Source organism: Grammomys surdaster, unplaced genomic scaffold (assembly GCF_004785775.1).
Source record: "Grammomys surdaster isolate TR1022 unplaced genomic scaffold, NIH_TR_1.0 181, whole genome shotgun sequence".
NCBI classification, from domain to species: domain Eukaryota; kingdom Metazoa; phylum Chordata; class Mammalia; order Rodentia; family Muridae; genus Grammomys; species Grammomys surdaster.
In genome coordinates, this window is record NW_021604626.1 from 4184034 (window position 1) to 4207848 (window position 23815).

The window sequence follows — 23815 nt, forward strand, 5'->3', positions numbered from 1 at the left end:
TGGGTCCATGTATGCAGGTGCAGTGGGTCCATGTGTACAGATATAGTGGGTCCATGTGTGCAGGTGCAGTCAGGTGCAGTGGGTCCATGTGTGCAGTCAGGTGCATTGGGTCCATGTGTGCAGATACAGTGGGTCCATGTGTGCAAATGCAATGAGTCCACGTGTGCAGATGCAATGGGTCCACGTGTGCAGGTGCAGTGTCTAGCCGTGAACAGAGTGGTACTCTCCAGAGGTACTTGTCACATGAGGATTTGGGTGGGCACACTGTGCCCTAGATTCCTCTCAGTACCCACAGCACAGGGCCTCAGCCACGTATCACTGCTCCGCTGAGCCAGCTGTGCCCAGTGCTCCAGCCTCGTGTGGGTTGTTTTCTTGCACTGTTAGATCCAAGGAATCCCCACCAACCCAGGAGCCTGTTTCTGCTTTTTCCATGTACAGTGTATATCAGTCTATCTTGTTGACTCACTTTTAGTGCAGTAAGCTATCATTTTGAATAATCTCACAGAGCTGTTGAGTTTCCTTGGTTCATTAGACTGTTATGGATTGAAGAAATGGTGTTCTTACGAAGGTGAAATCATTAGCCCTGCAGGTTCTGGCTGAGTTAGGCGAGACAACAGCTCTGTCACATTCGAAAGGGGAAGCTGAGCTGTCTTTCAGACACGTTTGTTTACTGTTAGAGTCAGAGTCTCCCCACGGTTCACTGCCTGCCTCCTTCTCCGTCCTATCTAAGATAATTCTTGCAGACAGGTGTAGCATTTGTGTAACCCGTTAGCAGTGCAGGTGAAGTTGTGTGAACGGGCTCATTTCCTGCACACTTTCCACAGGAAGCCATCGAGGCCTTCAAAGAAGCTCTGAAGCAGAAAGTTGACTTTATTGACGCATATAAAAGTCTGGGACAGGCCTACAGGTGAGTGGCAGTTGGGGACAGGCCTACAGGTGAGTGACAGTGGGCTGGGACAGGGGAACGTCCCTCAGAAAAGTGTCCACTTTAGCTTTTGAAGGCATTGCCACACCTGCCGGCATTTGCTTTGGGATGTGAGGGCCCCGCATCAGGACCCTGGGCTGTGTCACCGCATAGGAGCCCTGTTGGTGTACACAGTTCTCAGAGGGTGTCAGTCCCTACAGATTGGTATTGTGCCTGGCCCTCGGGGAGGGGGGGTGCAGGGTGACTGACACCCTCACCACTTGCTTGGCTGTGTAGTGGTGCGTTTCCATTGTAGGAAAGTCAGCCTGGTTCCAGAAGCTCTGGCTAGACCCTCACCTCCTAGTTCTTGCCCCACCATTTGAGCATTTAACTCTAAAAAGCAGCCTCATTCTGACCAGGAAGGCGGGTGACATGGTTATCCGTGGAAACACATGAGCTAGGAGCCTCTGAGACCTGAACTCTGCAGGATGCCAGGGCAGGCTCTCTGGGCTTCCAGCCTGTGAAGGAGCCATTGCGGCTACAGGGGAGAGGCTGTTAGTGACCTAGCGCACTCCACCCTCATGTGGAGAGCTTGCTCCTGTGATGGGACGGTTTGCAAAGGCTCCTCTCACACTAGCTGAAAGGAGATATGCCCGGGCTTGTCTGGGATTTAAGGGGTGGTATTTATTTATCCTCCCTCTCTCCAGAATTGTTAGGACTATGCATTGACAGTAGGTTGGAAACAACCATATATGATTGTGTCGATGGAAGTAAGCATTGTGTTTTTAAAAAATATTTCTCACTTATAGTAATTTGTTATATGGGCTGTTTCCATCCCTTGGAAAAAGCTTAATATGTAAAAAGGAAATTGATTGGTAGCAACCATTCCCAATCTGGAAGAATTTAATGTCTGAAGTATACTCATTTTTTTTTTCCTTCAAAATTTCAAATTACACGTACTTTCCCTAGAATGGGAAGAGTGCGTTCACCCAGAGGCATTCTTGAGGTTGGCGCTGGTTATGAACTAGGGGAGGAGTTTGAAAATCAGTAAGTTCATTTTCCCTAGAGAAATCAAAGTATGTGAGCATGCTGTAGTGTGTTAGATTACTAAGTGGTGTGAAGACTGTGGCTGTGTGTGAGCTGTTCAGGTAGTAGGAGACACGCCCTCCCTCACGCCTCACGAGCTCCCAGTACCACGCTCCAGTGCTGCTGTTGCTGACTGGCTTGTGCAGTGCTCACCACGGTTGTTCAATCCTCAGAGAACTGGGCAATTTTGAAGCAGCCACTGAGAGCTTCCAGAAGGCCCTGCTGCTCAACCAGAACCACGTGCAGACCCTGCAGCTCCGGGGGATGATGCTCTACCACCATGGCAGCCTGCAGGAGGCCCTGAAGAACTTCAAGGTGAGCCTCAGCATCAGGCAGAGCCGTCGCTGGATTCTTGCTTGTTCCTCAGAGAGTTCAGTGGAACTAACTACCTAACGAACCTGGAAGGAAGACTTCTGGGTAGAAGGAACAGCAGTCCTGACCCATGTGATGCTAACTCAGCCTTTTGTCCTAAACCCTAGCGCTGCCTGCAGCTGGAGCCGTACAACGAAGTGTGCCAGTACATGAAGGGGCTCAGCCACGTGGCGATGGGGCAGTTTTATGAAGGAATCAAAGCACAAACGAAAGTTATGCTGAATGATCCTCTTCCTGGCCAGAAGGCTAGCCCCGAGTACCTGAGGGTGAAGTATCTCCGAGGTAAGCAGAAAATGGTGGGAGTGGCACTTCCGTGCTCAGAGCTGTGGGTATCCTGCCGAGACGGTGGACTGGAGGTGGGCATCTTGTCCCTAGCGACTTTTGCTGCTGGAGGTTTCCGGACCAGGGACCTCAGTGTCTTCCAAGACAGGCCTGATGTTTTTTCTACCTTATCTACAAGTCTTGTAAAATTCAGAAGCTTGGCCTGAGTTTGAATTTCTAGTTGGATGTGCGATTCATTGTAGAAAGCATGTCTTAAGCCATCTCAGTTCACTGGAGGACAGGAAAGGGCCTTGCATGGAGGTTTCATTGTTTAGAGTTAGAGACCTTGCATCTCTGGCCCCTCATTCCAGTATGTCACGTCCTCCTGTATCAGAAAGCCCCACTCTGGTAAGAAAGGAAGCAGTTCTCGGATTGTCACAGACTTGCTTTTTCTCCATATACATCTTCAAATGTACACACATGTAGCTTCCAAAGCATCCTGCACACATCTTCTTATATACACACTCAGACACACACTGCTTCGTATGTACACATGCACACCTTCTGTGTGCACACACATCTTCCTGTATATACACATCATCTTATGTACGCACACACTCTTCTCCATCTGTACACACACATCTTTCTATGTGTACACACATTTTCCTTTGCACACACACATCTTATGTACACACTCTTTTTCATATTCACACATACTCATGCATCTTACGTATACATAAAAACCTTATGACACACTCTTCGTCATATGTATGCACATACATCTTACCTGTACACACACATCTTTCTATGTGTACACACATTTTCCTATGCACACACATCTTATGTATACACATACATTTTCTTATACACACACACTTTTCTATGTACACACATGTACACAAACTCTCTTTATAGATACACACATGCTATGTACACACCCACATGTACACACACACTTTCCTACGTTCACACGCATCTCCCTATACACACACCATATCTTCCTATACATGTACACACATTTTCTATGCATGCATACACAAACAATTCCTATTTACACAACACACACACACACACCTTCCTGTGTATACACAGACACATAATTCCTATTTACACGCACACATTTTCATGTATACCCACAAACCTTCATATGTATACACACATCTCCTATGGACACATAAACACCCTGCCTTTACACACATCTCCCTCCCCCACACACTTTCCTGTATACTCACATAAACATCTTCCTATGTGTGTATACACATCTCCCTACGCTTGCACACCTACACATCACAGTGTACACGCACACACACACACACAGACACATCAGTGCACACACACACACACCTCTTCCAGCTTGCATACACATTGTCTTAGGGTTTCTATTGCTGTGTTAAAGCACCATGACCGAAAGCAGCTTGCTGGGGAAAGGGTTTATTCTGTTCACAGTTTGACATCTTAGTCCATCACTGAGGGCAGTCAGGGCAGGGACCTGGAGGCAGGAACCGGAGCAGAAGCCCTGGAGAGCGGTGTTTACCGGCTTGTTCCTCATGGCTTGCGCAGCCTGCTTTCTGACACACCTCAGGACCTCCTTCCCAGGAAGGGTACCAGCCACAGTGGGTGGGGCTCTTCCACATCAATCCCTAATCAAGACGCTACTGTACAGACTTGCCTAAGGCTGATGTGTACGTTTGTGTCATGCAGACAAAGACCAGCCAGTGCATACGTGTATTTTCCAGCACACACACGTGTGTCCTCCAGTATACACACATATTCTCGCCACTGATTTGGGAAGGTGTTTATTGTCTGCATACCCACATATTTTGCCTTTGTTCTCATAACCCTTGAGAATATTATTGTAAAACAAAAAATAAAGCAAGCCGTGCGTACAGTTTTAAGTTAGGAATAGCCATGTTAAGAGAGAGATAAAAGCATGCGGCATGCAGGATGGTTGAGTGAGTACAGACACTTGCCACCAAGTCTGTGCAGCTGAGCTCCGTCCCCAGGACTCACGTGGTAGAAAGAAAGACATGTCCTACAGTCTGTCCTCAGATTTACACACATGCACTCACACACGCACACACACACACACGCAATTTCCCAAATTAGAAAAATGGAGAAAACATTTAAAAGAAATGTAAAAAACAAGCAGGTGGAGTTAATTCTAATGGTACATTTTATGTAATTTTATAAAAGAAAATATTTTTTACTTAATGACAATTTAAAATTTTTAATTCAGCATATAATTAATAGGAAACTGTTCATTAGGGTTTTTGTTTGTTTTGTCTTCTCGTCTTTCTGGATAGCATCACATTTTGTAGACCCTGATGGCCTAGAACTCACGCTATGAAGGATCCTATCTCAGCCTTCTGAGTGCCAGGACTGCATGCATGAGCCACCATGACTGTTCTGAGAAATGTTATGGTTTAGATTGAGGGAAAAACCTGCTCTTCCAGAGGACCTGAGTGTGGCTTCCAGCAACCACATGTGGCAGTTCAGAGCCACCTGTAACCAGCTTCAGGAGAATCCAACATCCCTGTTTTCCAAAGACACCTACACTCTTATGCATATATCCACACTCAGATACACACACATACACACTCACACGCACACACATTTATACACGTACATATATATACACATTTACAGACACACACACACACACACACACTTTAAAGTAGTGAAAACCTTTTTTAAAGTGACTACGTGACGTTTTGCTCCAGGTCAAACCCCTGGGTTATATTGTGCAGTCACAGGACGTCTCAGGTTGGGTGCGCATCTTTTATTATCAGTCTTGATCAGAGATTGGATTTCATCCACTTTATAGTTGGAAATAGACGGATATGCATGTGTTATTCCAAACATTCTGAAGTTGCTAATAACTGAGTCAAGTATCAGCAGTCCAGGGGGCCATCTTCCAGACAGCTTGTCCCATACTCTGCTCTGGGTCAGCAGAGCTGGCACTGGGTATGTCACCCTGAGGGGGCAAGCACACCTGTCAGTCAGGCTGTGGTGAGCTTGCACACCTGTTTGCTCTGTCAGAGCTGACCAATCCCAGGCTCTCTCTGTCGCCTCCCTTGGGTTTCAGGCTCTGAAACAGAAAGGCAAGCTCTTTGGCTTTATTCATGGAGAGGTTAGCATGTAATCAGAGCAGACCCAAGCTGGCTGCTGTACGTGACTCTTGTCACTAGCAGGCTTCTGTAGTCCTGGAGCAGTCTTTGAGAATTCCTAAAGGTAAGGGCAGTGTGGTTCAAAGCGTCCACGTGGTGACCCACTCCAGCAAGGGCTTCTTTGGCAGTGTCTGGGTTTGGCAGCTCCTTTCCTGTCTACAGAGTATTCTCGATATCTGCACGCACACCTCGATACCCCTCTGACGGAATATAACATTGACTCGGATCTACCGGGCAGCTTCAAGGACCACTGGGCCAAGAACCTGCCTTTTCTCATAGACGGCTATGAAGAGCAGCCTGGCCTGCAGCCTCACATCAGGTAAGTGCTGTGCCGTATGTGTGGCGTGGCCATCCACAACCCAACAGGAGGCTCTGTTTGTTTTTCCATTGGGGGGGCGGGGATTGAGCCTCAGTATGCATTGATTCCAAGGTGACTTAATCTCATAATCCCACTGCCTCAGCCTTCTGAATGCTTGTATTTCTTGATCAGTAAGTGACTTCTTGCCCATGTTCCTATTGCAGTTTGTAAGTCACCAGCTATTTCTCATAATTTATACAGCATCCTGTGTCACATCTGCTAGCCCGACCTTCTGTGCACGCGCACGCTGGGCAGCCTTTATGCTTCAGATACACGGAGGCAGCGGGCAACTCCTCATGAGCATTATATTTTTGTTTGCCGCTTGTAAAACAAGTTGATTAGCGATTTTAAAGTTTAGCCAGGCATGGTAGTATGCAATTACAAGCCCAGCACTAGGGAGGTGGGGGCAGGATGACCAGGAGTTCAGAGCCAGCCGAGGAACATAGGTTAAAACCACACCGTTAGGCAGCCATTGCTGTGATGAGCAAAAGCATCTGTGCTTAAGGGCGGTCAGGTACAAAACAGATCCAGGGCAGGGATTAACTCCCAGAAGCCCAGCAGCTCCTTCAAACTGAGAAGTGAGAGAGAAGGTGAGCGCTCATGGGAGAGAAGTACCCAGAGAGTGTGCCCGCCAGCGCCTGCAGTGGGAGGAAGGGGACCGTGTAGGGGTCACACCTTAGTTTGGTTTAGTATTGCTGTAATGAAACACCGTGACCAGAAACAACTTGTGGAGGGAAGGGTTTACCTGGCTTACACTTTCACATCACTGTTTATCGCCAAAGGAAGTCAGGGGAGGAACCTGGAGGCAGGAGCTGACACAGAGGCCATGGAGGGGTACTGCTTACTGGCTTGCTTCCCCTAGCTTGCTCAGCCTGCTTTCTTATAGAACGGAGGACCACCAGCCCAGGGATGGCACCACCCACAGTGGGCAGGACCCTCTTCCTTCCGTTAGTCTCCAAATAAGGAAATATCCTATAGGCGTGCTTACAGTGTGAGCTTATGGAGAGTTCCTCCATAATTGAGGTTCCCTCCTCTCAGATGGCTTTAGCTTGTGTCAAGTTGACATAAAATATCTAGCACAAGAGGGAGGGGAAGGAGAAAAAAAAAAAACAGGCTGAAGTCAGTTCAGATCTCTGATAACTGCAGTAAATGCCAGCAGATTGAGTATCACTTAAGAGACATAGTCAGGCACTGCACACTGTGTGTCTGGAAAAGTTTACAGAACGAATGCTACTGAGGGCCTTGGACCCCTACATATGCTATGTAACGGTGTGCGGCTTGCATGTGGTAGCAGACGGTACACATGACTCACAAAGACAGATTGCTTCTTTTTATTGTGTGGTGGGATTTGAAGCTGACTGTGCCTAGTCCTGTGTGTGTCTTGGTTGAGCTGCAGTAAGGCAGTGGGGCAGGTGTGCTGCCATGCAGGTGTGCTGCCTTGCAGGTGTGCTACTCTGCAGGTGTGCTGCCCTGCAGGTGTGCTGCCATGCAGGTGTGCTGCCATGCAGGTGTGCTGCCTGCAGGTGTGCTGCCATCCAGGTGTGCTGCACACATCCTTATCTTAGTCCTGGTGCTTCCTGCAGGGATGTGCTACATCAGAATTTCGAGGGCTACAAGCCTGAAGTCCAGGAGCTGATCTGTGTAGCTGACCGCCTGGGCTCGCTGATGCAGTATGAAACACCTGGATTCCTGCCCAACAAGAGGATACACAGAGGTATTCTAGAAACTCGAAATGGAATCATAACCCACGAACAGGGTCTCTCTTTAGAAATTGTTGTCTACTGTACTCGGCTTCCCAGAGGACCGGAACAGGGATGTGTAGGATAGTTAGTTCAGTGAGTTCTTCCAGCTGGGCTCTGGCCGTCGTGCAGATATGGAACATGGCTCTCAATCCCTCACTGCCAGTCGGGCCAGGGCAGCCTTCCTTCTTACAGGAGGAAGGAGGGACTCAGGGCTCTGCCTGCTTCAGCTGGAGGCAGTGTTGGGTGGCAGTGGCTCCCTTTGATGTGAATCATGTCATCTGAAGCTCAGTCCCATCAGCTGCCTCCTGTTCCTTACGTGGTCACCCAGGCTTGAGAGGGAAGGTGAGAACTGGTCCCTAGGTAAGGGTTCTGACGAGCTCTGTCTTGGTATGTCTTCCCTCAGCCATGGGCCTGGCAGCGCTGGAAGTCATGCAGGCCGTACATCGTACCTGGACCAACTCAAAGGTTCGCATGAATGGCAAGACCAGGCTGCTGCAGTGGAGGGACATGTTTGACATTGCCGTGAAGTGGAGAAGGTAACCCGTGGGCACACGCAACAGTGGGCAAGCCCTCCTCTCAGACCACGTCTCTCTCAGCGAGACGTTCCAGTCCCACTTTGCTTACAAAATTAAGTTAAGATAAGATAGTTATTTCCCCCTAAAGCTTGCCATAAATCACTATTGCCTTTATTCTTCAGAACACATTTAACTCCTCCTCAGGAAATAGGAGCGAGGGTTGCCAGGTTTCTAAGGCCCTGTGTGAGCATGGTATTTTAGATGAGGTTTTTCACGTTTCTTTCCTTTTGTTTCTTCTTGGTTGTTTTTTTGTTTGTTTTGCTTTGTTTTGTTTTTCAAGACAGGGGCTGTGTAGCCCTACCTGTCCTCCAACTCACTATGTAGACCAGGCTGGCCTCAGACTCAGAGACCTATCTCTGCCCTCTGCCTTCTGCCCTCTGCCCTCTGCCCTCTGCCCTCTGCCCTCTGCCCTCTGCCCTCTGCTCTCTGCCCTCTGCCCTCTGCCTCCCAAGTGCTGGGATTAAAAGTGTGCACCACCACCACCTGGCTCGAAGTGTCCTTCCTTACTTGAGACCTGTCCCCTAAGGTGCAGACACCTCTGGATTTCTCTAGTGTGCATGTGCCTGCCCAGTGTATCCATTCCTATCCCCTTTGCTGTGACAACAAGCAGTTTCAGAGAGGAAGGGCTTGCTCCCCTGGAGTCCAGTCAGGAAGCAGAGATGAATGCTAGCACTCAGCTCACTCCTCATTATTGAGTGTGGGCCCCTAGCCCACAGAACGCCCCTAGAGTGTGGAGTGGTGCCAAGGACGTGTAGGGTGCTCCTTCCCCACCAGTTAGCCCTCTTTGGAATCACCATTATGGATGTGTTTCCTCGGTTGATTCGCCAAGTTGACAGTTTAGACGAACCATTACAGCTCACCAACCTTTGCTGGCCACTCACCTGGTGTGGCTAGACTGCACTGGGATTGGATGGCCCACATGCTCTTTTCAGAAGTCGGAGCCAGTCAGGCTCCTCCCTCCCTTTCACAGAGCCCCGTCCTTGGTTTACCCTGGAGGCCGTGGGTAAGGCCCTTATGAGCTCTGCTTCACAGGATCGCTGACCCGGACCAGCCCGTGCTGTGGCTGGATCAGATGCCAGCGCCAAGTCTCAGCAGAGGTTTCAACAACCACATCAACTTAATCAGGTGGGAGCCGTCGTTTCTGTTTCTGTTTGTTTCTGTTTGCATAGGAGTGGAGCCATATGAGGGGCCAGGTGGCCTTGGTGGGGGACACACCCAGGGCAGCTCTGCACCTGCACAGCGAGAGCCCCGCCCACTGAAGGGTGGACTGACAGGTGCAGTCAGGCCCTGGGTGAGCGCTCCCCTTTCCTTCCTTTATGGGCTCCGCTCCCTGACAACAGCATAGACACACACTGAGGAGCCCACTTAGGGACGCTGCAAGTGTCTGCTACCATTCAGTCAACATGGCTTTAGATCGTTTTGGCAGGTGTGGTTCTGTGTCGTATCTGAAGTATTTCTAGCTCCAGAACCCAGATCAAGAAAATGTTACTCCATCTAACATGTGACATTTAAATTTAAATTTTAGTATAAAAGTAGTTTTTAGACTTATCTTTTTAATTTCTAGAAATCATGTTTATTTTCCCTTTGTAAGTGCTTGCTTTCAATTCCTCACGGAATGATTTGTGACACTTTTACCTAGGTTTGGTCACGTGCTGTGACCGAGGCTACTGTGTACCAGCTTATGTTCTTGCTGAATGGCACTTGAGTCACAGGCCCATGTCAGGATTTGATGGAGTGCAGAGAAGGAAGGGACACCTGGTGTCTCCAGAGGCCAAACCTGAACTGTCTCAGAGAGACAGTGGGGCTGTGCCTCAACCCACTGGTGAATTCATTCTGACTAGAAAGCTGTGACTCATCCATTGTAGCTGCCAACCACTGCATTCCAGGAAGTCTCGTGAACTGAGGCCAGAAAGATGGGTAGGAGCCAGAATGGTGAGCCATGCATGGCCAGTGAGCAGAGGAACAGCAAGGACAGATGTGGACAAGTGGAGGGTCGTGGTGGCTGCAGATGAATGAACAGATTCGAGAGGGGACAGCAGGCTGGGAACCAGTGTAGACATGCAGCCCCAGCGACCCCTGCAGGGCTTGGAAGGGAGCTGCAGACACTCTGAGGAGGCTGACAGAAGAGCATCAGAGGTGCCCACTCTGCTTCCCGCTGAGGCCACAGTTGTCCCTGTCAGCCTAGGAGAAAGAGTGTGGAGCTGGAAACTGAAACGCCCTATCAGGGAGAGAAGGCCTGCTCGCACCATGACTGTGGTGTGAAGGAGGGAGCCGTCGGAACCGGGGAGTCTCCTAGGGCAGACGACTTAGACACAGCTGCCGCTAGACGTGAATGCCCTCGAGAGAGGTTAAAGGGGAAGAAAAAAAAAACAAAAAACAAAAAAGAAAACAAAAAAACAGGGAGTTGGAATGTGAGGGTATAGTGTCTTCAGAGTATGGAGGGAAGGAAGACTGCTGAAGAGAGGGAGAGACACCCTCAGACAGGCAGGCGCACGCACAGAGAGCCTAGCGTGCACAGAGAGCTAGGTGGGTCCATCACACAGGCGCGCATACAGAGAGAGCCATCAGGTCTGAACCCCACTGAAGCCGAGGGCTCTCCTTCCTCTGTGGCCTGTCAGGAGCTACACTTTCTGCCAGGACAGACTCCAAGAGCCCAAGCCTTCTGCTGAGCTGGGACTTGCTTCTCCCACAGTGACAGAGCAAGCAGCTCTCTTATGCTTTACCATATTCATCTCAGCTCTGTGTTTTTGGAATTAACTGGTATTTACACTCCTCGGTAAAATGATGGTTAATTTTATCACTTTTCCCTTACAGGGGTCAGGTGATTAATATGAGATATCTGGAATATTTTGAGAAAATACTTCATTTTATTAAAGATAGAATTCTTGTTTATCACGGGTAAGCCTTCAGTCGTCCCCTTTACTGTGAAGCGTTGATCCCAGGCATTTCATATGTGGTATATCTGTGAAATTTAAAACTTGAACCACTGGCAGACCAAGCGAAATAGATCAGAAGTTCAATCAGAGCCTGCCTTCCATGTACCAGCTTCACAGAGCCTTGGCTTGGCAGTGCTTTTGGCCTGACGCTCAGCACAGTGGCATTCCGCTTGCCTACGGAGCTTTCGTCCGGTGGGGAGTTCAGCTCTGTGGAGGAATCACCAGCTGAGCTTGAGAACCGTGGGGATCCCCAGCCAGGGAACTTTGATCTGAGCAGCTTTAGAAGTCAAACCGTACATACTTCCCAGTGCAGAGTTGGAGCAGAACAGTCAAGGTTTTGCTAAGACGCCTGCGCCTGTGCGCTAGCCTGCTGCATTTCCTGATTCACCTCACGCGCCTCTGCAGCCCCACACCTGTTAGCTCGCAGTGACTCCTCCTGCTGTTGGCCATTTTGGGATACTGCTCATCCTCAGTGTCTGGCAGTGGATCCCCAAGATCTTGTCATGTTCAGGTCCTTGGCGTTAGATGGCATGACGTTTATACAGAAGCCACACACCGGCCTCTGCATGCTTTCGGCCATCTAGGTGGATGCGGAGCAGGAGGGTCAGAACCGTCAAGAGTGGGATTTTCTCACACGTATTATTGATTTGAGTGGATGACCCTGTCAGTGAGGAGCCTAGGAATTTGCAGGCTCACAGCACTGAGCTGCTTGTCCTTAGGAGCAGTTGTTTAAAATGTAAACAGATTGGCTTATCTTACTCTGCATTAACCTCACTTGCCTCCTCCCTCTGCTCTTCCCCTCTCTTCAAGAGCAAATAATCCAAAGGGCTTATTGGAAGTCAGAGAAGCTCTGGAAAAGGTACATAAAGTGGAAGACCTTCTTCCAATTATGAAGGTAAGTTTGCCATCAGCATCTCAGGTGGGGCTGGAGTAATGACACAGCACTGAAGAGCACTGGCTTCATTGTCCCAAGGACCTGAGTTCGATTCCCAGCATTCACATGGTGACCTCACATGGTGACTTAAAACCATCTGTAAGTCCGGTGCCAAGGGATCTAACTTCTGACCTCTGCCGGCACCGGCATGTAGGTTGTGCAGACAAAGCACACATACACATACAAATTTTTTTTTTAAATTAAAAATATATCTCGGGATATATAATCGTATAAGAGAAAACCAACAACATGTCAAGAAAAAAAAAAGCACAACACATGTTTGAATGTTGTCCTGTCTTAAAACATATAAAGGATAGCATCTGAGATCCCCACATAAACACACTGTAAGCAGTAACCCAGATCAAGTACAGTGCTGGAACCAGACTCAACCAGAAATGACTTTTGAGAAGCAGTCAATTCAGGAAACAATGGACCTGAAAATGAATATACTCAAACTGGACCTGTGGCCAGAGTCCAGTTCTCCTCAGCTGCCCTCATGCATGTGAGACGCCATGGCAGCTGTAGTCAGATGGATTCCTGAGAGAAGAGAAGAGTTGGGGAACCCCATTTCCTCCGCCTTCGGGCATCATTCATTGTACCATAGGACAGGTGTGTGGATGCCGGCAGCTGCAGAAGAGGAGGAGGTGCCTGAGGCAGGGATGGAGCTGTCCTTGTTGTGTGACCACATCTGCAGGGAAAGCCCGTGCCCCTACCACAAGGCAGGGGTTGCTCAGAGTCCGCTGTGAGCTGAGGTGTCGGGGGTCTGCAGAGCCGGCCGACATGGAGCTGTGGCCTTGAAGGTGGGCGGTTCCTCCGAGAACCTCCCAGTGGTGCCTCACTGGGAGTCAGGGTACACTCTCCTGGTACACACCAGGCCCATGATCACTCCCCAGCACCGTACGGCAGGAACAGCATGAACTTTGACGTCTGTTTTAATCTGAAATGCGCTCTGAAAGAATGGAACTGAGGTGCACCTTTGACATAGAAAGTCAGGACCAAAGAAAGATGTCGGTCCAACGGAAAGGTCACAGAAGGAGACAAAAATAGCCATGATAAGTATCACATGACACGATGACAGACTTGTTGGAGGAAGGATCTCAGGTGGCTTTTAACCACCTGTGTGGTGCTGACCTTCAGTGTCATGGCCGCTCCTCCATGACAGGCGGCAGGACACTCCGTGGACAGGAGACTGACACTGTAGTGGACCCGATTCTCAGTTACTTTCCTGTGGATTTCAGTCACTAAAATGTAGTAAGACATCAGGTGGAAGATGAAATCTGCTTACACAGATAGTGGAAAGGAAAGCTAAGTGTACCGAGGTGAGTCCACAGCACCTAGCCAGAGGGTGGCAGCACTGCCCTGCTGTGTTGTCTGTAGGAGCCTGTCCTGTGGATGGGAGCATTTCCAGCTTCAGACTAGCTTCAGCCAGATTATGGATGTGTCGGTCTGTGTGCACTCAAAGCATATGACAAACATGTAGCTTGCTTCACTCTCTGAAAAACACGGCGTGCCACTGGAGACTTAGAAAAGCACTCGGGTCCCAGCAGGTAGCTCGTTAGCCAGGAGCATGGACCAGAGTCAGAGGCCTGCCCTTGCCCCTCCATTCTGCCACTTCCTGGCCCAGTGGCTTGACCAGGCTTAACCTTTCCCATGACTGTGTGTTCATACCTGGTCAGTTTGTGGCCAGGCTTTAGCTGGTATCCAGGAAGCACCTGCACTTGTCTTCTGAGAGCCATTCCCTGAAGAAAGACGCTTCTCACTCGAGTTCAGCTGAAAGCCCTGGTAGCCAGCCCTGTCCAGCTGCACCCTGCTCTGGGCCTCCAGCCAACACTCCTGTGGCCTGCTGTTGGAGAAGCCCTCCCTCTAGAGCCCAGAGAAGGCCTTTGTCATTGCCTGTCTAATTCCAGCTCCATCCATCCCAGCCGTAGTCGGATGGCATTGTTCTAGAGTAAAGGCAGAACTTGTTTACTACCAGAGCTGGCATCTAAGGCTGTGCTCCTAGGAGACACCCTGGCCAGCTCTGAGGAGCTCCCCTCACAACCTGTGGTCTGCAAGGTTAAAATTTGTGACTGTAAAATGCAGCTGGAGAGGAACCACTGAGCACCTCTTGGGCCTGCAGCTCTGGGGAGCACTTGCAGGAACACAGCCCTTTTCAGGTTTCAGGAGCTGGCACTGCTGCTCCCGGCAGGCAACACTGCTGCCTGCTGCATTGGGAGAATCGACCCCAGAACAGCTGCCACACTGAGCCAAATCTTGGCTGTAGCTACGGCGCCTGCAGCTTTCTGCTGGGGCCTCTACTGCTCTGTAGACTTGTGGGATGTGAGGCCCTTGGGGCCTGTGTTGCATCTAAAGAGAGGAGAGGTGTTCTTAGCCACTGCCTACTAGGAGAGAGCACATGTTCTCTCAGTCTGAGTGCCTCAGACAAACCCAGGGCTGAGACAAGGTTCAGGACAGATTAGAAGCAGACGTGCCTAGCCTGTAGCATCCAGGCTGTATGCAGCCCATGGGAGCTGAGAATGCAGCCCAGCGTGTTTGTAGGTGACAGTGCCATGTTGCAGCGTGAGCACTGCAACTAATATGGATTTTTATTTTCCCTCCGAAAGCAGTTTAATACCAAAACAAAGGACGGGTTCACTGTGAACACCAAAGTCCCCAGCCTCAAAGATCAAGGGAAGGAATATGACGGCTTCACCATCACCATCACAGGAGACAAGTATGTGCACCCCAGTGTGACACAGGGTTGGGGGTGGCCAGTGGAGGGGTGTCCTGACCTGAGCCGTGTCTGGTCCATGTGTACACTCTGTGTATGTCCGGGGCAGCGTCCTTCCTGGCTAAGTGCACACAACCCATTCGCATTCCCACAGCACCTCTGCCTGGTGCTCAGAGGCTCTGGAGAGCTTGTCCAGCAGCAGCGAGACAAGGCCCCATGCAGGCTCAGGGCCACCGCACAGGGCCGCCATGTACAAATTGCTGATAATTGGGCCTTACGAGGGTGGCGATGCCTTCACGGAAAGTTTGGACACAAATGACCAAAATAAAGAACTTAGAAGTGAACTTTGGACATCGAGGCTCTGGCTGCCACTGGCGAGTTCTGCCCTTGCTCTCACGGTCACTGACTGAGAAGCATTTAAAGTTATTTTTCCTATGATAGTCTCATACATGTATGTAATGAGCTTTAGTCCTTTTTGTTTCCCCAGTTATTCCCACTAAAACCCTTCTTCCCAGCAAGATCCCTTTCTGCTGTGTGTGTGTGTGTGTGTGTGTGTGTGTGTGTGTGTGTGCCCTGCTGAATTTAAATAGGATGAACCTACATTCAGGCCACTTCTCCCATGAAACTTTCAGCTTTTTCCCGTGTCTTCCAAATTAACAATCCTCTTCCCTCCATGTCCCCAAGCCTGGTCTCCGTCCCTCCAGCCAAAGGTTCTGAGAACTAGGAAGTTCTGCAGACAGCATCATGATAAGTCCACACTCTGTGAGTTTATCCTCACAGGACCACAGCGGAGCTGCATGCAGAAGCCTAAGCACAGGACATGGCAGCAGCTATGTTCATGAACCTCCCACACCTCCTGCTTCTGACTAGGCAGAGTGGCTGGGAAAATGACAACAGGGCCCGGAGCACACCGGGCGGCCACCGTGAGCATACACACATGCACATCACACACACCACTTCTCCGGTGTCTGTTTGACTATTTAATCTATGCTGTTGACAGCTCTGCTTGTGTTTCCAGGGTTGGCAATATCCTGTTCTCTGTGGAAACTCAAACCACAGAAGAGAGGACACAGCTCTATCACGCTGAAATAGATGCACTTTATAAAGACCTGACCGCAAAGGGCAAAGTACTGACCCTCTCGGCAGAATTCGGGGTAGGTTTGGCTTTGTTTCATTTTCTCTTCCTGGGTCGTGTGTTTGTGTGTGTGTGTTTTGCTGAGGATAGAACCTTATGTGAGTGTGTTTGTGAGTCAGTGTGTGTGCATGTGTATACACGTGTGTTGCTAAGGATGGAACCTGATGTATGTGTATATATGTATGTGTGTGTCTGTGTGTGCATGTGTTTTAAGTATGTGAGTGAGTGTGTGTGTATGTGTTGCTGAGGATGGAGCCTGGTGTGAGTGTGTTTTGTGAGTGTGTATGCACATGTACACACATGTGTGCATGTGTGTTGCTGAGGTTGGCACCCAGGACTCCACATGTGCTAGGCAGTGCTTCACTGCTGAGCCACACCAGAATCCTGTAATTTGTTTGGCAGATGACCCCACATACTTCCCCTGTTTCACTGAGGCTGTATGTCTTATGCCTGAAATCAACTGTAATCGCCTCAACCTCCTTTCTAATACTCCTTGGAGCAAAAACATTCCCAGGGTTTAGCAGCCACAGTACTGGGATGATACAGTTCATACTGTTAGCTCTGTGCTGCATCAGTACAGGTTGTCTGTCACAAGAGGTTCATCCAGGTTGGCCGCAGTGAGCATAGTCTGTATGCTCCCTCATTAGAACTGCTGCTTACTGTGAAACTGTGGTTATGACTGCCACATTGAAGGGATTTAGAGTCACCTAGGAGGCACCTCTGGCTGTGTCTATAAGATTATTTCTAGAAAGGTCTAACTGAGGGAGGGAGACCCACCCGAATGTGGGCAGCACCCTCCATGCACCATTTGTCCTGGACTGAATCAGAAGTGGGAAGGGAAGTGAGCTTAGCACTGCCATGCGCTCTGCCTCCTGCCTGCAGCCACACGTGACCAGTCACATCATGTGCACTTCCAGCAAGCTCTCCTTCCAGCCAGCTGCTACATGCTGGCTGGCTCCTGGCAGTGAGAGAACACAGAGGCTGGGAGTTCTTTGGTCTCTGACTTCTCTCCCCTTGCCTGTGGAGACAAGAAGTGGCTCCTAGCAGGAGGAAGGGCTTCCTGTCAGGCAGTGGAGGCTCCCAGAAGCCTCTACACTTCCTTGACTTTTAGTCAGTTATTCTGTGTGTTTGAAACATCTCAGCCTGGTTTTAAGTTTGTTCAGCCTGGATAGAACTAAGCACCTCAGCCTCAGAGCCTCCCCCTGAGGCCGGGAAGCAGCTTGTCAGAGTCTTGGGCAGCAGTAGTTTGTGACGTGGGCTTGAACTTCATGAATCTTTGTCCTTTTTCCCTAGGAGGCTGATGCTGTCTGCAACCTAATCTTATCCTTAGTTTATTACTTTTATAATTTAATGCCCCTGTCTCGAGGATCTAGGTAAGTGATGTCCCATACTATGACAGTTTCAAGTTGAAACTATCGCAGTGACTTATGTGTGTGTGTCACAGAGACAGACTCTAAAGCCCACTACAAACCAAGAGAAGTTACCATTATTTCTTCTAAAATCCACCCCCCACCACCACCCCGGCCCCCAAATCACCTTTTTGTTGGGTATAGTGGCACGTGCATTTAATGGTAACCCTGAGGAGACAGAGGCAGGTGGGTCTCTGTGAGTATGATGCCAGCCTGGTCCACATAGTGAGGCCCTGTCTCGAGGAATCAAAATGTACAACAGAAAGATCACATCCTTGACCTACCATCAAGGGAACTTAAGGTAAGGCCAAGAGGAGAGGCTTTTGTGCTCCTCTCAAAAGCAGAGAAGGAAGCAGGAAACAAACTGGTGGCAATATGCCTTCCCTCAGAAAGCAGGTGTTCCCGTTGACAGTGACCCTCAAGTTCCTTATGCTCTGTACATAGGAAAGTAGAAATGTTCTCAAAACAAACACAGCCAAGTTCTTCTGTTAACTAAACATCTAAGGTTCTAGTCCAAAGAATTCCTGTGTAAGACTCTGTTTCATGATGGACACCCGCAGGGAGGTTAGCGTGATAGCCATAGACCAGGGCTGGCTGAAGTCTGTCCTGTCTTGACAGTGTCATCGCATACTCAGTCATTGTGGGAGCGCTGATGGCCAGTGGCAAAGAAGTGGCTGGGAAGATCCCCAAAGGGAAGGTATGCTGGGCTGGTGGAGGCACAGCACGGCTGCACCACGCATGCCCCGGGCCTCTGGTTATGTACCGCATGGCTGCACCACACCCCGGGCCTCTGGTCATGGGCCGCATGTGAGCTAGACCTCACACCTTCCTCTCCTCACATCCTGACTCTCCTCTTTTCCAGTTAGTTGATTTTGAAGCCATGACAGCGCCTGGCTCAGAGGCCTTCAGCAAAATAGCAAAAAGCTGGATGAACTTGAAAAGGTAACCGCAGCTGTGGTTGGAGCAGGCTCGCTGGGGAAGGCACGGGGTCCTCACTCTGCACCGGGCAGAGGCTGTGGTGATGTGCTCATTCCGTGGGCTAGTCCGTACAGTTGTTCAGTACTCTGTTTTAAGGTGGAGACATTTTACTACAGGTAAAAATGAGTGATGAGGGAGATGGAGAGAAAGATCAGTTGATAAATGATCCTAAATGTTCATCCTGAGAACCCAGTTTCCCCCCAGAGCCCAAAGAAAATGCTGGGTGGTTGTGGTCGGTCACAGGTCGGAATGCAGCCAGGATCCCAAGCCCAAGGTGGTCTGCTCAGCTAGCCTGTATCTGTGAGCTCTGAGTTCAGCAATGAACACAGTGCAGAGGAGTTAAGTCTTCATGTTAGCCTAGGGCTACCACACACACACCCGCACATACGTGTACTCACACACGTGTAATATTCAAAGTGAGTAATGACGCAGAAAACTGCGTATGAAGGAAAGTTTACTGGTCTCTCTTTTATGTACGCAGGTTCCCTGTCTCTCCCCCCTCTCCCTTTCCCCTCTCTGTCCCTCTTTCCCCCTCCACCCTATTTCTCCCCCTCCTTCCTCCCCCCTCCCTCTCCCTCTCTCCTTTTCTCCCTCTCCCCGCCCCTTCATTACCCCAAACTCGGGCCCAGAGTTGAGGAGTAGATTGAAAGCATTCGTTTCTATGACGTGTGTATGTAGCACAGGCCTAGTGGCTTGCTTTTATGACACTCCAGTTGCTACTTGGTTGCAACCTAGGCAGGAACTCTGTATGACCAGGTCAGCAGGGGTGCACACACACACACACCAACCCCGTTGTCCCCGTGTGCTGGAGTCCAGTGAGGTGCCTTAGGACTGTACCTCCAGAGATGCTGAGAGTGAGTACAAGCTTGAGCGAGACTCTGCGTGACTTATTTTACATCCCTTCCTGCCTACATGACACCGGCCACTCTGTCACCTAACAGGCCACTTGAGCTGTGTTTAAAACTGAGAAGTCTGTCATCCACATTGCTGAGCTTGTCCCTTAGAGTCTTGTTTTGACGTTACTCGTTTACACATGGTTTGGTGATGTGGTCACAAGGTGGAGGGTGGGCCCTGCTTCCTTTCCTTTAGATAATTTTAGCAAGTCTTTCCACAAACCACACAGCCACATGTTGCAGTCCAGGTTCATGGAAAACCTAGTATGTAATGTTTCCCAAGGATCATGGGAATTCTAAGCTAAGGATTTGATCTATTGCTGCAGATGGGGAAACAGGCTCAGACAAGTGACAGAATCAGGAGGGGCGGGGCCAGGCCTGAGCCAGCATCCTCAGAGTCAGGCTCAGCATCCTCAGAGTCAGGCTTAGCATCCTCAGAGTCAGGCTCAGATGTAAGGTAGCCACAGCAGGATATGAGTTGTGCTATGTGGGGTCCTGTGCATATTAAACTTCCCCAAAGTTCTGGGTGAGCTTCCAAGCAGCTCAGGACATGAGGTCGCTACTACAGAAGGGTCTGCTGTGCCTTCCTTCCTTTCTGGTTGCATATACCCAGGTTATGGCCCTCCGTATAAGGCATTGCTAATAGTCACAGTTTCCCTGTGTTTCTCTTCCAGTATTTCCCCTTCCTACAAGACCCTGCCATCAGTATCAGAGACGTTCCCAACTCTAAGGTCCATGATCGAGGTGCTCAACACGGATTCCAACCCACGGTGTCCAAAGAAACTCTAGCCAAATCAGGATTTATACACGTGAAGGGCCAGGCCTCTCGCTCCTTAAGTTATTTTTTAAGACATGGAATTATTATGGAATTAGGTCCTTTATTACTTTTGATACCAATTTTTGATAGGAATTGAATACTTGAAAACCTTTTCTTTACTTTTTCTGAACCATAACAGAAATCATGAAAACGGGTTTTTCGGGGTAAAAGCTACTTGACCAGGAAGGGAAGTATGTGTATTAGTGGCAGCCTGTTGGTTCCCAAGTGTTAAGGTATACTGCTCCTTCCTTACAGCAAAAAATGTTTACTTCAGAAACCAAAAATTAATAATTAAGATGAAGAAAGCCAACAGCCAGCGGGGCTCGTCTTCACCGTCCGAGGTGTGGGCGGTTCTCAGACCTCCTTCCTGTGCACCTCTGTGGGGTGCCTCGCTACTGCCATGCTCCCACATGTGGGCCCTCCAGCCCCCCAGAACTGTGGAAGGACCCCCAGCACCCATGGTTCCATGGCTCGTGGCAAGAAGCACTGGCCAGGCGACAGACAGTATTTGCCAATCACTGAACCATGTTTTTCTTTTCTTTGTTGGAAAAAAATAACCCAAGGTGATTTCCGAAAGTCGCCAAGTCCGGGCACTGGATTACGTTGTGTTTGTGTGTGACCTAGCTTTGCTTTCAGTGTAAGAGCGTTGAGAACGTTTCTTGTTTCCTCAGACAGGGTGGAAGACGGAGGATTAAGGTCCATTAAAGGCTACAGTTTCAAACCGTGGTCACTTTTGTAGTTTTGCTGTTGATGTTGTGGCCTTGCATGTTCCTGTTCAGATGCTGGAGGTGCAACCAGGCTCCTCACACCCTGGGAAACACTCAGCTACTCAGCCTCAAACCTAGCTTCTGCCCTGAAGTTCCAGTGATAGCAGGGCAGCATCAACCTGTGTAGCTTGGACTGTGTGTCTCGTGATCCCTTGAGTGGGCTTGTCGCTGTGGGCCTTGGGACCCCCTACCACCATCTGTCGTTGCCAGAGCAGTGACTTCCCCAAAGTGACCCAAGGGAGTTGGACTGAGGAGTTGTCGGAACCCATTCTGTAGCCAGAGTCCACTCCTGGTCTTTTTCACCATTTGTTTCCCAAGCTGAAGCCCATACCCTAAGTGGTCTCTGACTCCCTGCCACAGCCAGCAGACCACAGGATGGTGCTGGGTGATCCTGACTCCCTGCCACGGCCGATGGGCTACAGCTGGTTCTGGGGGATCTAGGAGACTCACCGGGAGCTGAGGAGAGGACTCACAAGCTCCTGCTGCCTCAACTCAGTGCTCAGAACGTGCTGCTTGGACTCCTTCACACCCTTGGCTCCACCTCGCTGACAAATGGTCCCAAAGCCAGAAGTGGGGCCTAGACAAACCACTGAAGCTGGCGGGGGCAAGCTGAGCCTGAAGTCAGGGTGCTCGGGGCAGGGAGGCTGGCGAAGGGGTCTGGCACAAGGGTGCTACACACCCACACCCAGGGTCCAGATTTGTGTTGTCTGAGTCCCAGAGTGCACTCTGAGCGGTGTGTGCTATCTCATCCTGCACCAAGGTCCTGGTGAATGTCAAGCTCAGGCATGCCAGCAGATGCATCCCGACAGTGGGAGGGAGGGGAGGGTGGAGACCACCGGTAGAAGCAGACAACATGTGAGCCTTTGCAACTTCCCTGTTGCCTAAATCACAGACTGCGTTTCTTCAGGGACTTTTCCTCCCATTGTCCACAGACTGTCATGATGGAAGCTGAGACAACGGTAAGGACCGCTCACCAGCCCACTGACTAGAAACTAGTACATTTCAGTTTCAGCGGTTACTATCCCAACTTTGCCCATGCAGGTGACGTGTTTAGATGTTACAAGTCCCGGGAAGCAGAATAGCCAGAAGCTCCCTGAATATATGGGTCAAATTTTCCCAGGGTCCAACAAAACCTCATGGGCAGTTCTGTTTGGTAGCCAAGAAGATATCACCCTAGGGTGTGGTGAGACCTGTCCTAGGAAGAACGTTGGGAATTCGTTTCTGTGGTCCTCTCATCAGCTTAAGTCCACACTTGTGACACAGTAGCGGTCCTGTTCAGAGCTGTTAGTTCTCCAACATGAATCTCGGAGCATGAATCTGTCTCTTAGAACCTCACACAAAGGGAGTGGAGAGGCAGCCTTGTGGGTAAAGCACTTGCCGCACCATCTCAAGGACCTCAACTCACACCTCATAATGCACGTAAAAACATGGCTGTAAGTGCCTCAGAATAACACAGGGTGCCAGTGATCCCAGTAGGCAGGGGGATCAGGAAAGTCATCCTCAGCTCTGTAGTGAGTTCAAGGCCACTGTGGGGTATCTGACCCAGGAAGAAAGAAAAGGAAGGATTCCAAGCCAGTTGTGGTTAGCATGTGCCCATTATCCTAGCCATCAGGAGGCCAAAGCAGGAGGATTGCTCCAAGTTTGGGATAACATGAGCTGTATGTATAATTCTAGGTCAGTTTTGGCTACACTATGAGATCCTGTCTCAAAAAAAATAATATATATATGCATGTGTACATATGCATACACACACAGTTTTTGTATTTCAACTTTAAAAGCTGCCTCCAGAGAAAAAGAGCAAGTTGAGTAGATGCAGGAAGACAGAGTCCCTCTAAGGGAGGTGTGTGGTGGGGGCCAGCAAGACTGCTGGGCAAGGGATGCCCCTCCCAGCACATGGCCCCGAGCAGTCCTGGCTGGACCTGTCTCCACTTGGACTTGTTAGTCCTGAGGACTGGGTATCTCCCTGTTCTCTGAGCTGTAGAGGCTGCCCAGCTGTCACTTGGCAGCAACCTGAGAGGCCCACAGCTGCCCAGGAGCGCCCATTTTGAATACCACTGAGGAGAGTGGCCTGTGTCCAGTGGACCAGTCAGATTTGATCACTTAATTTTGCTTTGTTGTCAGGCCAGAGTGCCCAGCTGTTATGCCAACAGCTGATTGGAACTCGTGCACCAGATGACAGATGAAGTGATTCTGTCTGAGTCTGAAGATACTCAGACATAGTATCTGAACTAGGAGCCATTGGGAAGATCTTCTCTGACACCTTTCCAGGGAAGAGCTGGTCCAGAGAGGAGGGGCCCAGCATTTGCTCCTAAAATGCATTTGGATGAGAGCATCAGGGCCCTGTGCTTGCTGCCTCCTTGTAAGCTGCCTCAGACATCTGCAGCCTAGAGAACAGCCCTACTCCACATTAGCAAAATTACTCAGCCCTCAGACTCCAAAGGAAAAGGTCATGTCCTTGACCTGTGACTACGCACACCAGCCATGGCGGCAGAATACATTCACTTAGAAAATGCGGGTTTGGCTCAGGGAACACCTTCTACATGGGTACCACATCTTCCATTGGGCAGCAAGACAGAAGAGAATATTCCAGGCCCCGCCTCTGTCCATGGATCTTCCTGTAGTGAAGGATACGTGAGCATCACTGGCGTGGCAGATCGCCTGAGTCCAGGCTTGCAAGAATGGCCTGACTCACTGATGGAGAGAGAAGCTTCAGGGAGATGGTAAGAGGCAGGTTGTCTGGCCCTTCACCACTTAGGTGAGGCCTAGATGCC

At 49.8% G+C, this 23815-nt stretch overlaps 1 protein-coding gene across 3 annotated transcripts in view; it reads left to right on the forward strand.

Annotated features, from left to right (window-relative positions):
* The window catches only part of Ttc13 (tetratricopeptide repeat domain 13), a 53644-nt gene extending 32641 nt beyond the window's left edge, over positions 1 to 21003 (forward strand). For 2 of the 3 annotated variants that reach the window (XM_028767715.1, XM_028767714.1), the window contains 15 exons: positions 825 to 907; positions 2164 to 2305; positions 2470 to 2644; positions 5953 to 6109; positions 7732 to 7862; positions 8294 to 8426; positions 9498 to 9590; positions 11280 to 11363; positions 12212 to 12296; positions 14939 to 15048; positions 16064 to 16199; positions 17474 to 17553; positions 18208 to 18286; positions 18452 to 18531; positions 20135 to 21003. In XM_028767715.1, coding sequence (XP_028623548.1) covers positions 825 to 907; positions 2164 to 2305; positions 2470 to 2644; positions 5953 to 6109; positions 7732 to 7862; positions 8294 to 8426; positions 9498 to 9590; positions 11280 to 11363; positions 12212 to 12296; positions 14939 to 15048; positions 16064 to 16199; positions 17474 to 17553; positions 18208 to 18286; positions 18452 to 18531; positions 20135 to 20249 — 1683 coding nt within the window. In that variant the 3' untranslated portion in view covers positions 20250 to 21003. The remainder of the gene's footprint in view (positions 1 to 824; positions 908 to 2163; positions 2306 to 2469; positions 2645 to 5952; positions 6110 to 7731; positions 7863 to 8293; positions 8427 to 9497; positions 9591 to 11279; positions 11364 to 12211; positions 12297 to 14938; positions 15049 to 16063; positions 16200 to 17473; positions 17554 to 18207; positions 18287 to 18451; positions 18532 to 20134) is intronic. The other variant, XM_028767716.1, reaches the window with a different exon arrangement.
* Positions 21004 to 23815: the final 2812 nt, after the last annotated feature.